Source organism: Arvicola amphibius, chromosome 10 (genome assembly GCF_903992535.2).
Source record: "Arvicola amphibius chromosome 10, mArvAmp1.2, whole genome shotgun sequence".
NCBI lineage: Eukaryota > Metazoa > Chordata > Mammalia > Rodentia > Cricetidae > Arvicola > Arvicola amphibius.
The window spans coordinates 73,577,030-73,595,110 of NC_052056.1; the positions used below are offsets into that span (position 1 = coordinate 73,577,030).

An 18,081-nucleotide genomic window follows, 5' to 3' on the forward strand; every position below is an offset into this window, starting at 1 on the left:
CTATATAGGATGGAGAAAAGGTAAGCTCGTTTTCTCTGTGGAGGCCCGAATAGGGTGTCAGACACTCCAGAGCTGGACTTATATGAAGTTGTGAGTTGCCCACTAAATGCTTGAAACAGACATCAGGTCCTCTGGAAGTGCAGTAAATGTTCTTAACTGCTGAGCCATCTCTCCAGCCTCCAAAATACACACAATTTTTGTGTCAGATTAAAAAAAGAGAGATAAACCATGTTAATATAATTGACAATTTGCTTTTCAACAGATTACATGATAATACTTCTGAACCTTAAATCTCCACTAGCAACCACGAGCAGGGTTAGACTTGATCAACGTTTTCCAAATTCCCATGATTCACGTATGACCCTTAAGACTGCTATTAGATCTAGTCTGAAAGTGTGTTTTCAAACGTCCATGAGCTCAAAGCTTGGTCCTCAGATGACTGTGCTATTGGAATGTCTTCTTAAGTCTAGGTGTAGCCTGGTTGGAGGAAGGAAGTCCATGCCTTGAAAGATACATCTTATCCTACACCCCTGTGGCTCACTCTTTCTCCTTCAGCTTCTGGACTGTTGCACAGTAAACAGCCTCCACTACTACAAGAATGATGTCATGATACCCTGCCTCACATCAGGCCCACAGCAATGAAGTCAGCCACCCTCGGACTGAAACCTCTCCTCCTTTGACATTTGACAGCTAATACACAAGTGAAACAATGAGCACAATTAATAGTTTAAAGTAATATCTTATCCTATTTAAGAAACAGTACCCATGAAATAACCTAATAAGGTCATTCTTATTTATATACACATGAAAATATGAAACTATTAAAAACCTCCATCTATGTAACACCTACAATCACCTCACACGATTATCCCATATAACAGACATCAAAAAACCTTTGATTTTATTTTTTAAAGACTTATTTTCTTTTTAATCATGTGTTATGTGTGTGAGTGCAGGTGCCCATGGAGGCCAAAGAGGGCATCAACTTCCCTGAGCTGGAGTTCTAGGCAACTTGACATGGATGCTGGGAACCAACCTTGAGTCCTCTGCAAGAGCTTAGAGTTGGAATGATGGATCAGCACTTAAGAGCACTGATTACTTTTGCAGAGGACCTGAGCTGGGTTGCTAGCACCCACCATGGCAGCTTACAATCTCCATCTCCTGTAACTCCTGTTTCAGGGGATCCAATACCCTCCTTTGCTCTATGCAGGAGATGCATGTGCATGGTGTATAGACATACATGAAGGCAAAATACCCATATACATAAAATTTACAAAAAAAAAAAAAGAAAAAGCCAGGGATGAGTGGAGTGATGGTATACACCTTTAATCCCAGCAACCAACACTGGGGAGGCAGAAGCAGATCTCTTAAATTCAAGGCCATCCTGTTCTAGAGAGTTCCAACAGGGCTACACAGAGAAACCCTGTCAATAATTAAATAAATAAACAAATAAATATTTTGAGGTCAGGTGTGATGGTTCATGCTTTTAATCCCTTCAATCGGGAGGCAGAGGCAGGTCAATCTGTGAGCCAGAGCTATATAATAGAGACCTTTTCTCAAAAAACCAAAAGGGGGAGAAATTTTTTTTTAAAATAGAGGTATGCATTTTTAACCACTGAGCCATCTTTCCAAATGCCAAAACTCTGATTTTAAGTTATATGTAACAACAGCTAAGACTCACAGCTTGCTTTCCCTCTAGACTACTTGATATGCTCCACATAGGATACTGCAGAGCACTTTGGCTTGTGTACAATGACAGATATTCATGTAGATTCTGTAAATCCTGTACATATGCAACATCAGCGAAGTTGAGTCTAAAAGCAACTCAATGTCTACCTGAACTCTCAATCGCTTTATGCCGCTTATTTGGAAGGGTCACAGACACATCCTCATAATCAGGGTCGGTTTCTTTAATCGTTCTCTTGATTCCAGACATGGTGACATTCAATTCTTCACTGTGAAGCAATAACAAACACATGAATAGTACTATGAAATACTGGCATGTATAAATGTTTATGCACACACGCAAAGGTAATCAATAAACACTACAAATACTGGTACTAATAAGCCTGTGCACACACAGGACGAATAGAACTGGTCTGAAAAGCTTGAATCCAGAAATGTTTCAACCTCAGGAATTTTAGATTTTCTGGTTAGGGATGCTCAACTCTTGATGTTTGTGTATACTTAGCCAACATTAAGTCTAACATTAAGTTTCCAGAAATATTATCAGCATGGCTGTTTGTTAAAAAGACCAGATTTCCCTTCTAAGAGAAAAATTCTTTAACAGTTGCACATTGCTATACTGCTCACATTTTCTTTCTTCCTTTTTTATTTTTGATTTTTTTCTTGTTTGTTTGTTTTATTGTTTTGAAACAGGGTCTCTCTATGTATCCCTAGCTGTCCTGAAGCCCAATGTAGACCAGGCTGACCTTGAACTCCAGGGAGCCTCTATCATCTGCCACTGTCTCCCAAGTACTGGGATTAAAAGCATACGCCACCATGACTGGCCCCGTTGACACTTTTCAAAAAGAGTCTAGCTTCTGTGTGTGTGTGGGTGTGTGTGGGAGAGAGAGAGAGAGAGAGAGAGAGAGAGAGAGAGAGAGAGAGAGAGAGAGAGGAGAGAGAGAGAGAGAGAGAGAGAGAGAGAGAGAGAGAGAGAGAGAGAGAGAGAGAGAAAATAAACCAGACTTTGATATAAGCATATTTCAAAGCATGAACAGTATAGTTCGGGGCTCATTCCAATAAGCAAACCCTACGTCTGGTACTTCTACAGTGCTTGCTACAGCAGTTACTCGATGAAATAATCCCTGATCTTTTAGTATTATCTATAATAAACACAACCGTGTACTTATGTTAAACTATTGAATAATTTTGCAGTATGGTAAATAAGCCAGCCTTACATATAAATGCTTGAATAAAACAATCCCACAAATCCTCTAATTTCACAATGTTTCATATATTAGCCATTAACTACACGTGCCTACTTAAAACTTAAAACTAAATTGATTAAAATTAAATAAAGTGGGGCTGGAGATGGCTCAGCAGTTAAGAGCACTGGCTGCTCTTCCGGGGGACCTAGGTTGGATTCCCAGCACTCACATGGCAGCTCACAACCAGTAATTACAGTTTCAAAGGATCTGACTCCCCCTTCTAATTTTCACAGAATCAGGCGTGCATGTGGTTCACAGACATACATGCAGGCGAAACACCCACCCATACACAACAAAATTAAATACAATCATGAATAAATAAAATAAAATAAAAAATTTAATTCCTTTTCTTTGGACCACAGTGCAGTTTTGACATTGCCTGTGCTCAACAGCCATTAGAAGTTAGACACTGCTGCACTGGGTAGCACAGACAGGGATGTTTCTATCACTGTATAACACCTGCCAGACACTGTTCCTCTTCTAAACTGTTTCGTAACATGAGCCAGCTTAAGAATAAAAACAATAACAGCAATAGAAATGTAACAGCAGCCACATAAAAATTTTTAAGATTTTTAGCAGCAACATATGAAGAGAAATAGGTAAAAAGTAGTTGATCTTATTTAACCTAGCATATCCAAAATACTGCCATCTCACTAATCTAACCAATATAAACAAGTCAGTATTGAGATTTTACATTACTGCACTTTTACCATGTCTTTACGTTTTGTACATGCACAGCACATCTTAATTTGCACTAGATGTTTCAAAGACTCGATTAATGGCCTGAGGCTAGTAGGCTCCCTTAGTGGGCAGTTTGAATCACGAATGAGCAGATAAAGAAAACAGGTGGTGGTGAGGTGGAGAAGGAGCTCAGTGACAGAGCAAGGCAAAGGGGGACAAGGGGTGCAGAACAAGTAGATGACTTAACACCGAAGACTGCTTCATGAGTCCCAAACTTGTGCTCTACCACTAAGATAAACTTACCCAAATACACATTAGCCATTTCTTGGGGTGCTTATTTCAAATGAAGGCAGGTGTGGTGGGATATATCCATATACCTAACACTAAGGAAGTGGATCATCGGATTAAGGACAGCCGGAGCAACATAGTAAGATTCTGAGTTGAAAAAGAAAAAAAGGGTGGGGTCCCGTAAAAACATTAATGATCTTAAGAATGTAACATCAGAATCCAGCCTCTGCTCAGATCTCACAGATACTGACTGGTACCTAACTGAGACACTGTTGCATCCCAGCTAACAGACTCACCTATGCCACATCTCACCTGGGAAGTGAGTTTACATCAGGAGGTCCCCACCTCTGTTCTCCACCCTGTTCTTTGCTTCCTGCCTGAGAATTAGAGAGCCTGCCATGTCTCAAAAAAACAAAACAACAAAATCCCAAAAACTTTGGAATGAAGCTTCCTACTGTCATTTTAAAGTGTATTTAAGTTTCAGCTAAACATATTAAGGAGTTAGCAATTATCCTGCAATTTTTGGAATAATTCAGATTCAAAAACAATAAATACTGTAGTAAATTACAGCTAAGGCTAGGCACATCTGCAGAGACATATTCCCTTACCTGAAAGTCTAACTGTGTGATTAAGCATAGTTATTACATTACATTTTGAATTTAAGGAAAGGACATTCAAGTAGGTTTTTGCTTTCTTTTGTTTTCGAACAAGGTCTCAGTATGTAGCCCTAGCTAGCCTGGGACTCTGAAATTTGCCTGCCTTAGCCACCTGAGTACCGGGATTAAAGGCACAAAACCCACAGTTCTTAGATGAGCCAGTTCAACTTGGAAACAAAGTGTTTCCTAATCCCAAACTTTCAATCAGTGGAAACTGGAACAAGCACTGAGATGGCGATGTAAATCTTTTATCCTCAGTTTGTCTGTGGGAGTGAATTTACTAAACCCAAATCAAATACAGAGAAATGAAATGCTGAGACTAAAATAAAACCATTTCTCTCATCTATACCTCCAACTTAATTTCTCCCACAATACCTCTGGAGAGTCAACCCTAGTGCCTCACATGGCAGGCTGTGTTAGCACACATCTCTGGCCTCCAACCTGGTTTTTAATCTCACTAAAACAACATCATCACAGAAAACAAATGCTGCAGATTTACACTTTAAAAACAAATATAAAAATAACTTTTCATGAACAATATAATGAAACAAATGTTACCCTTAAACCTATCCTGTTCATTCAAACAGCAGAAAACAAGTGAGTTTTGACAATGGTAATGTTTATTTAGGGGTCTATACTTTGGAAACATAAAAAGTGCCAGGAATCTGAGCATGCCTGCAGTCCTACACACAGAAGGCAGGATGACTGTTGCAAGTTCATGGACAGCTCCATCTGTAGTATGAGCTCTAGGCCATGAAGAGACACACAGCAAAACCTGTGTCAAAACCCAAAGCTAAACAAACTAAAATAAAATGTATTAATTACATAATACTGCCACGAAGGTTTACTTATTTATTTGTCGAGATAGGAACTCTCTATGTAGACCAGGCTGGTCTTAAATTCTTAGAGAGCTGCCTGTCTCCCAAGTGCTGGGATTAAAGGCATGTGCCACCACACCAAGCCCATTACTGGAATGTTGGGGAATATTATTTTAAGATATGTTACTTTTGTTTAAGCTGCATTTTATTAACTCTGTGAAGCTGTGTTACTGTACCTGTCTAAAACACCTGATGGTCCTAATAAAGAGATGAACGGCCAACAGCGAGGCAGAGCAAGGATAGGCGGGGCTAGCAGGCAGAGTATAAACAGAAGGAGAACCAAGGAAAAGGAGCAACAGAAGAAGCAGAGGACATCAGGGGCCAGCCACCCAGCTACACAGCGAGTTACAGAGAAAGAAAGTAAAGAGAGTAAAAGCCTAGAAGCAAAGAGTTGTCAAAATAACTTAAGAAAAGCTGGCAAAAAAAAAAAAAGCTAAGAATAAGCCTTTGTGTGTGATTTTTTTTTTTTTTTTTTTTTTTTGGAAGCTGGGTGGTAGGCACCCCTAAAAGTCAAAAGAGTAAAATATCTCACAACACTGGAAACTTTGTTTGTTTGTCTTGTTTTGTTTTTGTCTTTTGAGACAGGCTCTCTCTGTGTTACATCCCTGGCTGTCCTGGAACTCACTTTGTAGACTAGACTGGCCTCGAACTCACAGAGATCTACCTGCCTCTGCCTTCGGAGAGCTGGAATTAAAGGCGTACGCCACCACTGCTAGACTTGGAAACTCTTACTAAAAGGTCTCAGTTCTCGGATTCTCGATTTTTAGCAAAAAAGAAAAAGGAAAGGCGCATAGTTTTAAATGTTCTCATTTTGTGCAATATAATCTAAATAAACAGACCACTGCATAAAAAAAAGTCTCAGTTCTCATTTCAGGGAAGACCTAGAACCCATACAGAATCCGGCTATCTCATATGAAATGCAGCCAATTTTGAAGGCAAGAAGTAAAATCTGATACATTAAGGCTCTTGGGGAGATCTGCCATAGACTACAAGTATCTTGTCAATAATTTTATATTCGTTAGAACATGTGAATTTTGAAACTAATGAGATCTGCACACCCTCTGTTTGGCAGTGGGGATGTGGTGGGACACAGTACAAACTGCACCCCTTGCAGACAGGAGGTTCCTAAGATCCAGGCAGTGATTCAATGCTCCTTCGTCCTCCCTTCCAAATTCTTCAGGTCAGACAAAACTTTCTGCATTGTGAACAAGACAACCAGCATTCCTGTAGTAAGTATCAGAACAAGAAATCTATAACCCACTCCAGAAATCCGCACAGAATGCAAAACTGGTATACTTACTCAATAGTGACTCAAGCAACGAAGATGAATTTCAGTCTTTAAGGCAAGAGAAAGGAAGCTAACAAGGGCACACACTGAAGGATTCTATTTCTTAAATCCCTCAACAGACAGACGCATGGTCAGAGGAACAACTTCTGTTTTGTTTTGTTTTTCAAGACAGAGTTTCTCTGTTTAGCCCTGACTGTCCTGGAACTCACTCTGTGACTAGGTTGATCAGAGAAACTTGAAAGTAGCTGGTGGTGACTAACTAGGGAGAGAATAAAGGCTTTTTCAGGTGACCACGTCTTATGTATTAGAGTGTAAATTAAAAGAAAAGTCAGTCAATTGTACATTTAAGAATCTGTTTCACTGTATGTAAACTATACCTGTTAAGCATTATAAAAGATTTTTCTTATCATGTCACTACCTGTTGGCTGTGACATGACCTGCTAACTTCCATACCCTGACCCCTTTCTAGTCTTGATCTCAGATCCAGGTACATTACCCTTCTCTGTCCCTCAAATATTCTCGAATGTTCTGCACTTCTGTGTTTCTGGTTCCTTCTGCCTTAGAAGTTCATCCTCTGGGTTAGCATTCATCAGATCCAAGCTCAAACATACACTTCATCTGAGAAGGTCTTCCTTGAGTGCCTCACCCAACATTTCTTCTCCACACCCTTCCTACAAAGTGTCTGAAAATATTCACTAAACTGTTCAAAAGTAGCTAAAGACCAGCCAAGGTAGAAATTCCCAAAGCAAACATAACTACTAGCATTCACAGTTCCCTTTGTAACATTTGTAAATCTATATTATGTTCCATCTTAAACACACAACCAAACCTTGTACTGCAGGAGAACCTGGAGGAACAAGAATTTAATCCTAGTACTTCAAAGGCAGAGACAGACAGAGCTCTGTGAGTACAAGGTTAACCTGGTCTAAGCAGTACGTCAGGACAGCAAGGAATACACAGTGTGGCTGAGTCTTTAAAAGAAAAAAAAAATCAAAATACCAACAAAACTGAGAGGTATGCTCCCGCCCCCATGAGAAGTCCCTGTCCTAGCCTTTCTAAGAGCTGAGAGTACAGGCATGACTGACCACACCAACTACCCTTGGTGTTGGCATTTTTTACCACCATGTAACTAATAGTTCCCTCTCTTCACTCTTCTGACCAGAAGAATTGCACAGCCCTTGCCTAATGAAAGAGAATTCTATCTCTGCAGAATTAAAGTTCCCATGCCTGAACACACAATCCACCTTCCAATAGACTCAGATTTTACTTTGACCTTTCCAAATTACAACACTCTTCATCCTTCAAGAATCAAAGAAAAATCCAACTCACCCATGTTGTAAACCCCAACCTTAGAAACTCCTCTGTAGCTCAGGCAGACCTTGAGCTTACAATCCTCTTGTTTTAAACCACTGAAGTTACAGGTGTGGGCATTAGCCCAGTCAAAACCTGGGTGAATGCTTCCGCAACCCCAAGACAAGCGAAGCAAGTGTTTAAGGTTATACGTTGACTAGTGGCATACGACTCTAAGCCTAGCACTGGGAGGAATAGGGCAGGCTGAGTGTGAGGATCCTGAGTTCAAAGCCAGGCTGAGCTGCATATGCAGACCCCTCTCTCTTCCCTAGAGCCAGGCATGGTGACTCACAGCAGTAACCCCAGCACTGGGGAGGCGGAGAGAAAAAGGAAAATTGCCAAAAGTTTGTGGCCTGTTTTTCATACTCAGGGAACTCTAGGCTAGTCAGGGCTACAGAGTCTCAGCCTGCCCCTGACCTCCAACCCCTCAAAATTCATAAATACGAATTTATAAGCCTACACAAACTCACCACCACCAACAGACAGCAACTTTTGTCTCTTGTACTGCTGCAAAGGGAGCCCAGGCCCCTGCACAGCGCTTCACTGAACTCCACCTCCAGTGTTTCCCTTGCCACACAGACCAAAGGATATGAAAACAACCTATTAGACATTCTTGTTTTTCTGCGAGGGAAAAGTTCACTGACAACAGGAGTGGATTAAAGTCACAGTGGCCAATTTAAAGAAGAGGCAACCAAGAGTAAAGATAAAATCTAAAATCCACAGTTGAGGGCTGGAGAGCTGTTTTAGGGGTTAAGAGCACTTGCTCCTGCATAAGTCCCAGGATCGAGGAGTCCCAAAACCCACATGGTCACTCACACCACGCCTAAGTACAATTGCAAGGGGTCCTCTTCTGACCTCCATAGGCACCAGGAATTCCTGTAGTACACATACATACATACAAACAAAATGCTTATACACATAAAAAAAAAACTTCAAAAAAAAAAAAAAAGAATCAAGAAAAGAAAAATCCATGATGGCAGGCTAGAGAGATGGATCCGGGATTCGTGTATCATTTCCTGCAGAGCCATTAGGATCAGAAGTCAGATTTGGACCCCAGCAATCATAGAACCTAGGTGTACGACAAATGCCTCTAATTCTAGCTCTGAGGGATTTGATGCACAGGTGTGCACCTGCATGCATTTGCATTCACACAGACAATATAGAAAATAAATAGCTCTTTAAATGCATGGTTGAATGAGACTAGTCATTCCAAGTGTTTCTGAGACTATACCAAACAGAGGAAATGAAATATTCCCAAATGAGGGTAAGGTACAGCCTAGGTGGGCTGTATTCACAGAGCTATGATGTAAATCTTAGTTCTCCACACATGCACACACACCAGGCATGTTCATGACCTAGAGCTTCTCACATGCTATGTAACTGCTATACCACAGAGCTATATATCCCCCATCCCTCCTCCACCTGGACTTCGTACTTTATCCTGAGATGTGGTTTTGCTAAATTGCTCAGGCTGACCTTGAACTTACTCTGTAGCTTTGAGCTAGTGATTTTCTGCTTTTAAAAAAAAAAAAGTTTATTTACACCTGGACTCTTTTAAGCTTTTTTGGTTTTCTTAATGTGTATTGCATATGTAACTCATACCCATAGAAGACAAAAGAGGCCACTGGGTCCCTTCAACCTGGAGTTAAGGGTTGGTTGTGAGCAACCATGTGGGTACTGTTCTTAACCACTGAGGCATTTCTCCAGATTAAAAAGACGTATATTTATTTAAGTGTACACATATAAGCTGTGTGTATGCATATGCATTCAGGTGCCCTTGGAGGTCAGAAAGGGTATAGGATCCCTTGGAGCTGGAATTACAGAGTTGTGAGCAGCCTGACAAGAGTGCTGGGAACTGATCTTGGGACCTCCAGGAGCAGCAAGTGCTCGTAAATTGCTGAGATGATGTGCTAACTCTCAGCTCCCAGCCCTTCTGCTTTCATCACGCAAGTACCTGGGGTGACAGGCCTGTACCACCAAGTCTCGCTCTTGTTACAATCTATAATAAAAAGGTATTCTAGCTGGGCATGGTGACGTCACCTAATCCCATCACATGTGCAGAAGCACCAAGGGTTTCCGGCTACCCTTGGCTGTGTGAATTCAAGGCTCCTGTTCCAAGTAACTAAATTAATTTACCAACCCAAAATAGTGTACAGCAAACTACAGCATGCCAAACAATACACAGCAGGCAGCACTTAAAACTGTAGATTTACAGAGAAGCTTTGACATGCTATTCCCAAGTCAGTCGTGTTTTATAGCTAAGAAACATTTACCAATGAATCAGACAACAAAAAGTAAAAAATAAAAAGGCTGGAGTCATACGTCAGCGTTGTGACTGCCTAGCACACAAAAGGCCCTGGGTTTCATTTCCAAGCACTCAAAACAAGGTCTTCATGACAGAACGGAAATGTTGGAGAGATGGCTCAGTGCTCAAGGGCATTATTGGTTGCTCTTTCAAAGAACTCATCCAGGTCTGAATCCCAGGACCCATGGTGGCTCACAACAGTCTGGAACTCCAGTTCCAGAGGCTCTTACACCCTCTGTGGGCCTCTGTAGATGCCTCATGATTGTGGTGTACGATACATGTGGGTAAAACACTCATACACTTAAAATTAAAATTCTTAAACTGTTGAAAAAATGTTAAAATATGCCAGTAGCCAAAAAGAGCTAGAGATAAGCCTCAGGGAAGTGTGTGTGCAGACACATGTGGGTAAGTGGCACACACAGGGAGGTCAGAGAATCTAGCATGCGGGTTATGCACATGGAACTAGGACCACCTCACCAGTCCAAAAGAATCAACTCCTACTCTTGGTACTTAAAAAGCCCTCTTGGTTTCCAGAGAGGAAATTCAATTTTGTTTATTCTCTATTCTTTGATTAAAGTTTTAATTCTGAATTTTATACTGTCACATGTAACTGTTTTCTCAACATATTGACCTTGTAACAAATAAGTATTTCATTCGATTTCATTTATTTCATTCAAAATAAAGCTCAAGATTCCCCATCTCAATATACAACACAGTTATCTACCTATTAAGTCGCTCAAACCAGGAATTAAAGAAGCAATGCAAGGTATGTTGGGAAATGCCTATAATCTCAACTCTCAGGAGATGGGGACAGAAGGATCCGGAGTTCAAAGCCAACCTTGGCTATACATTGAGTTTCAAGCCTGCCTAAGCTAAATGAGACCCTATTTCAAAACAAAACCAAAATACCCAAAACAAACACACCCACTCTAAAAAGAAACAAATCAAAAAGCATCCTTCAACATGTGGTGCCTCCAAGTCCAGGCTGTCAGCAGCTGAAAAGACAAAGTTCAAGGCCAACGTGGGCTACACGAACACCACCCCGCTTTACCAATCCATTTCCAAGTCTTGCTAATTCTATCTCCAAAATATCTTCTTGTGTTTTCACTCCGTCCATTTCCACGGACTTAGTCCAGGCTCCCATGGGCGGCTGCATCCTTGCCTCCCCAGTTAGCACTGTTGACTTCTTCCATGTAGTGGTTGGATTACGTTACAAACTTCCAAAACCTTTACACAAGCTTCTGACAAAAAGTAAAAGTCAGTCAGGTGTGGTGGTGCATGCCTTTAATCCCAGCACTTGGGAGGCAGAGGCAAGTGAATCTCTGAGCTCAAGGCCAGCCTGGTTTACACAGCCAGTTCCCAAGAAGAGCCAGGGCTACATAGCGAAACCTTGTCTCAAAGAAAAAGTTTAACATTTAAGACATCCACCCCCTCACGTGTTCTGTTTCGGTCCTACCTTTGCAAAAGTCTACACAAACAAATATATACACCCATAGTAATTATTTGTGAACATTAAAACTTTTTTCCTGTCTTCATTTTTAATTTAAGATGAATACTTGTTACTTTTTAAGAGCAACGATACTGCTGAATATATGTAATTTTATGTTATAGTTTACATTAATGAGAAAATGGCATTTTAAAAGTGGGTTGTTTCAGTAATTAACAAGCGCGCCTAAATGAAAACACTAGCAATAACAAAACCAGTAAGATGTGAGTGAGCTGCAGGCAGGACATAGTATTTTCTGTTTAACATAAATACACGCATAATGGAGATGAGCTCTAAGCCTTATTGTCCTCTGCAATCTGGCTACAGCCCACCGAGCCGACTTTCTGGTCAAGTCCTCACTTTCCGAAGCTTCCTCCGGGACCTAGCACCGTCGCAAGCCCTTGGGCAGACTCCTCTCAACCTTCCCCAGCCCCGGCAGATTTCTCTGGGCAAATCCAAACTTGCCGAGGCCACCTCGTCTCAGGACCACCCGCAGGTCACCGCGCAGGCTCAGCTGCCGCGCCTGCAAGGAGCCCCGTCTGAGGCTGCGCGGCGGGAAGGACCCTCCCCACGCCGGACCTCTCACCCCGCGGACCAGGGCGCCCACCCGTCCGCGCCGCTGAGTTGTCCGCGCGACCGCGGTGGGGGAGGGGGTGCACGTGCCCGCGCTAGACAATGCCCCGCACGCGACGCGCGCCCACGCGGACACTCACCCTTCCTGTGCGTCCGGCTGCAGCGCGACCCCGCCGGGACCCGGAACCCACACGCGGAGGGAAGGAGCGAAGGGGCCGAGCTCGTGGAACCGGCGCGCGAGGCCCGGGACCCGCCCGCGCGGAAGCTCACGACACACCAGCCCGCCCGCCGTGCGGCTCCGCCCCGCACGTCAGCTCGGGGGTGGTGCGGCGCGGGCGCGCGCGGCGGGGGCGGGGCCGGGACCGGCGCGGCCGGGGTAGCTGGAGCTGCCCCTGAACTCTGACCCCGAGCTTCGGGCTGTGTCGCACCTTGAGGGAGATCGATCCCTCGTGAGCTCGTCGTCCGCTGTGTTCACACTGAACGTTTGAGAGAAGACTGGTTCACTCGTAGTCATGGCAATAGTAACTATGGTGACTGTACTGCTGAGCGTGCCATCTTGCGTCAACTCTGCTAAGTGATAGGGGTGTACATTGCAGTAGTAACCTGGCATGGTACTTGGAGTCTGGGGGCTGAGGCAGGAGCATCACAAGTACAAAGCCTGCCTAGCAACATCGTGACATTCAAAGTAAAAATTGCTTAAAGCAACACCATAAAAACAAAAAACAAAACCAAAAAGGAAGGAAGGAAAGACAGGAGGAAGGAATTAATCATTACAAACCCACTTTACTAGATGCAAAAGCTGGCTGGGATGCAGTGATTTCCCTTCCCCGGGCCCCAGATGTTGGGTAGGCTGAAATCTACAAGGAAAGAAAACCAATGAGGAAGGAAGTTTGGAAATGTTAAAAACAGGTAATTAGCCTGGGCTTTCCTTTTAAAATCGCTTGAGACCAGCCATCTTCTATACCACCCACTCAAGTCTTTGACTGTAGCCTCCAGGCTGTCCCAGTGTTAGGTATATTTCTTAAGACAAGCCTTTCCCGCCAACACAATTAATTCCAATCAGACCAAATTAGACCGAATTAAAAATGCCCATGTTTAATAAATGCAGTGCTACCCGGTGGCCGTGAGCTCGGCGAGGAAGGGGGAGGGGGGAAGACCACACGAAATCGAGAGACTGCACGTTCCCTTTCTGGGCTGCAGCCTAAATAGCCTGTGGGAGTGGTCACCACACTGAGACAGAGGCAGGTGGATCTCTTGAGTTCAAGGCCAGCCTGCTCTACTTAGTGTAAACCTGTGACTCTGTTGGAAAGGGATCCTGGCACTCAAGAGCCAAGGAATACTGAGTTTTACAACTTGGGTGAAAAAGTATTCTGGCAGTCGGGGGGGACAGGGAATACTGAATGTTACAGCTCAGGTGGGGGAATGTTCTGGCAGTCAGGAACCATGGAATACCACACTTCACAGTAAGCATGGCAGCTTACAGCCCTGCTCTTGGGAAAGGCTTCACCAGTATAACTGCTCAGCTCCAGCAAGAGAGGGCTTCTGTAGCAAAGTTGTTACAGTTCCCAGAGTTGAACAACTCCTCTCTGCTAGGGTAAAGTTTTCCCAGAGAAAGTATTACAGGCCCAATCCCCTCTGTCTCTGCTCTGGCAGAAGAAGGTCTCACTCAAACCTCGTTCAAGAGATTTATTGGGAGGGAAGAATCCAGGAGAGTGGCTGCCTCTACCAGGGTGGAAAAAGAGCAGCAGCAAACTGAACAGATGCAGGGCTTATATAGGGTTTCTTAGGGGTGAGTTTTCCCAGGGAGAAAAGGGGTTGGTTAGTTTTCCCTGCTCAGGGATTGGTTAGTTTAGTTGGTCAGGGGCAGAGATGGCTCTTATTTCAGGACCAAAGTGTGTTTCTTTCACTGGCCCTTTTTAGCTTTGGGCTCTAGTTCTGAGGCAAGGGCATATTTCTTTCACTGGCTCTGGTTCTAGAGACAAAATGTGTCTCTTTGGCACTGGTTTCAGAGTCAGGGTATATTTCTTTGGTTCTGGGTTCAGGACTAAAGCATTTCTTTCAATAGCTCAGGTCTTTGAACCTGAGTGTGTTTCTTTCACTGGCTTTGTTTTCAGAGCCAAGGTGGGTTTCTTTGGCTGGCCCTTTTACCCTACATATAGTAAGTTCCAGGACAGCCAAAGCTAAATAATGAGACCTGTCTTAAAAGAAAGAAAAAGTTCACTCATGACATATAGTATTGATTCAAAAACTCTGAACACCAGGCAGTGGTGGCACACGCCTTTAATCCCAGCACTTTAATCCCAAAGGCAGGTAGATCTCTCTGAGTTTAAAGCCAGCCTGGTCTACAAAGCGAGTTCCAGGACAGTGAGGACTGTTACACAGAGAAACCGTGTCTCTAAAAACAAACAAACAAAACAAAACAAAAACAAAAAATTGTGTGAACAATGAGAAAAGGCTAGAGACATTTTATCTTGCCCCTTGACTTGTGACTCTTAGGTTTATCAGAAGTAAAATTCAATTATTATCTCAAGAACATTTATTGCTTTTCTATTTTTCTGAAACTCTGTTCCATTAGTATGTCCTGAGGATATAGAAGTACACTAAGCAGAATTAGGCCTGAAAAATTTACACCCTAATAATTATTATTTTATCCTTTGAGAGAGAATCTTGCTTTGTAGCCACGTTGGCCTCGAGCTCACACTCATGCTGTCTAGCCCCCCTAAATGCTAGGGTTATTCGTACATGCGGCAGCCTCAGTTAGAATTATCATTTGACGGGGAATCTGGATCTAATCTAAATTTAGGTCGATAAGTGAAATGAAAATTCAGAGAATAGGAGTTTGGAAGATAAAAATTGAGTTCATGGGGCTAGGTGTATGTAACTCAGTACATGTGTGAGATCCTGGGTTCCATCCCTAGCACCTATGACATCAATTAATTCCATGAAATTGAAGGAGAATGGCTCCCAATGGTTCATATTGAAATGTTTGGTCACTAACTAGTTGGTGGAACTGTTTTGGAATGGATTAGGAGGTGTGGCCTTGTTTGGAGGAGGTGTGTCACTGGGTGTGGGCTTTGAGATTTGAAAAGTCCATGCCAGGCTCAGGCCCTTTCTCTCTGCTTTCAACTTTTGGATAAGATGTAAGCTCTCAGCTACTGCTCCAGTGTCATGCCTGCCCTGCTGTTTGCTTTGCTCCTCACCATGATGGTCACGGACTTACCTTCTGAAACTGTAAGCAAGTCCATAGTTTCCTTTTTAGCCGAGAACTGAACCCAGGGCCTTGCACTTGCTATGCAAGCACTCTCCCACTGAGCTAAATCCCCAACCCTGCAATCCATAAAAAAATGCATTCTTTCATAAGTTGCTTGGTCATGGTGTCTCTTCACAGCGACAGATCAGCGAGACATGGGGGAAAGGTTAAGATGAGGTCAGGAAGAGCATTTTGGAGGTAATTCACAATTCACACTTTGGTCAAACCCCAAGGCAAGCACATAGAAATATCTAAGTGCCCGGGAAGCTAGAAGCCCACTTCCTTTGGTCTAGTTGGAAAACTGCCTAGTATAGAAGTCACAACAGTGGCATTGGAAGAAGGGGTAGTCTGTGATGGAGCAAGCTGCTGCTCTCAATTGCTTGCGGATGGCATTCCAGAAACCCAGATTTTGGGTAGAATATGGTAGTGCATCCCTATAACCCCAGCACTTGGAAGGCAGAGGCAGTAGTATCAGGATTCAAGATAATCCAGATACATGGTGGTTTTAGGACTCAACTCTAGAATCCATATTTTTGTGAGGAGATCATTGCATAGCCCTTCTCCCGGTCATCTGGCTCCCTCATTCTTTGGTGATGCTACCTGAGCTGTAGAGGAGGTGTTGTAAATGTCTGCTTTGGACTCGGTGCTTAGTCGTCAGTTACTCTCAGCACCTTGAACAGCCACGATTCTGTACTGACCACCATTCACTGCGAGAAAAGTTTCTCTGATGAGGCCCGTGTCATCTGTCTGTGAGGATAAACATAAATACTTAGAAGGCAGTTTGGTGCCCTGTCAGCTCAGCGACACAACAGTCAGTTCCCCTTTAGTGCTTATATCTTCACCAACCATGGCTTTTTGACTGGCTTTACAGTTCCAGGCACGTTTCCTTCTGCCCATCCAAGAAGAGTTGGTACCCCTGCGATGGCAAACCTTGGTTGTCATCCTGACCACATCTGGAATCAACTAAAGCCCAAACAGCTGGCCACCCAGATAAGGGATTTTTTTTAAAACTGGATAATTTGAGATGGGAAGACCCGCCCTAAATCTGGGCTGTACCTGGTGGCAAACCACATAAAAGGACGCAGAAGGAAGCTTTTGTTTTTTTGCTACTTGCCTTTACTTTCACTGGCAAGTTCACTTGTCCTATTACTGAGGCAGTCCTTTGCTGGTATTTGAACCTACTTCTTTGAGAGATTCTAGTGTAGTCTGAGGACCCTCAGATCTTTAAGAATCCTCTGGAACTCCAGCACCAGATTGGATTGCTAAAATATCCATTCTGTGGACTGAACAACAACCATATTCTTGGCCTTTCTGTCAGGAGACAGCCATTGTTGAGATACCCAGACCACAGATTAAAAACCATTCTAATGATCTAATGAATCTCCCTCTCTGTCTCTGTCTCTCTTTCTCTCTCTCTCTCTCTCTCACACACACACACACACACACACACTCCTCAGTTCTGTTCCTTTATCAAACCCTGACTAACACATTCCATAACAGGTATGGCTCTATTGCACCATCAGGCACATCTTTCCTGGCACAGTCTATACTGTGATTCTCAAGGTTTGTAGAAGAGTACACTATGAAAACCTATGAGTTGGGAGGTTACATTCAACTCAGTTAAACCTTGATTTCTCTATCTCTAGTATCCAAAGTGTACAGTGTATTCAGCAATAGTGTCTTGTCATCTGGTTCTATCTAGTGGGAAACCAAAAAGAATGCAAGAGACTGTATTATTTTGGGTGTTTCTGTATGTCCCTAACAACATATAGGGAGGTATCTCATTTCTTGAATTTCTGTTTAATATACAACTGCTTCTAGGAGCAGCATTATCCCGCCACATCTCCCTTCTAGCTACTTTTGTAAACATGCACACTTGCACATGCACACTTCTTCTCTTTTTAAATTGACTTACAAAGTAGTAATCTTTTTATATATGTTGGTTAGCCCCCATGTCTGCCCCCTCATCTCCCCAGTCCCTCCACCCCTGTAGAACGAACAGCGGGGCTGTTTCCTGCCACCCGGCTAGCTTTACACCCGAAATAATTACACGGAAACTGTATTCTTTTAAACACTGCCTGGCCCATTATCTGTAGCCTCTTATTGGTTAATTCTCACATCTTCCTTTAACCCATATTTAGTAATCCGTGTAGCACCACGAGGTGTGGCTTACCAGGAGAGATCTTAACGTGCGTCCATCTCAGAGAGGAGAATCATGATGACTCACTATGGCGACTGCCTGAAGCGTCTCCCCACTCCTGCTACCCAGCATTCTGTTCTGTCTACTCCGCCTACCTAATTTTCTGTTCTCTTAAAGGGCCAAGGCAGTTTTCTTTATTAATTAACCAATGAAAGTGACATAGACAGATAACTCTCCTCCATCACACCCCAAT

At 43.1% G+C, this 18,081-nt stretch overlaps 1 protein-coding gene across 4 annotated transcripts in view; it reads right to left on the reverse strand.

Moving 5' to 3' along the window:
• The window catches only part of Yeats2 (YEATS domain containing 2), an 86,627-nt gene extending 73,915 nt beyond the window's left edge, over positions 1-12,712 (reverse strand). For 3 of the 4 annotated variants that reach the window (XM_038345096.1, XM_038345095.1, XM_038345099.1), the window contains exons 1-2: positions 12,579-12,712; positions 1,837-1,955 (exon numbers count right to left, since the gene is read on the reverse strand). In XM_038345096.1, the coding sequence (XP_038201024.1) occupies positions 1,837-1,936 (100 nt within the window). In that variant the 5' untranslated portion in view covers positions 1,937-1,955; positions 12,579-12,712. The remainder of the gene's footprint in view (positions 1-1,836; positions 1,956-12,578) is intronic. The other variant, XM_038345097.1, reaches the window with a different exon arrangement.
• Positions 12,713-18,081: the final 5,369 nt, after the last annotated feature.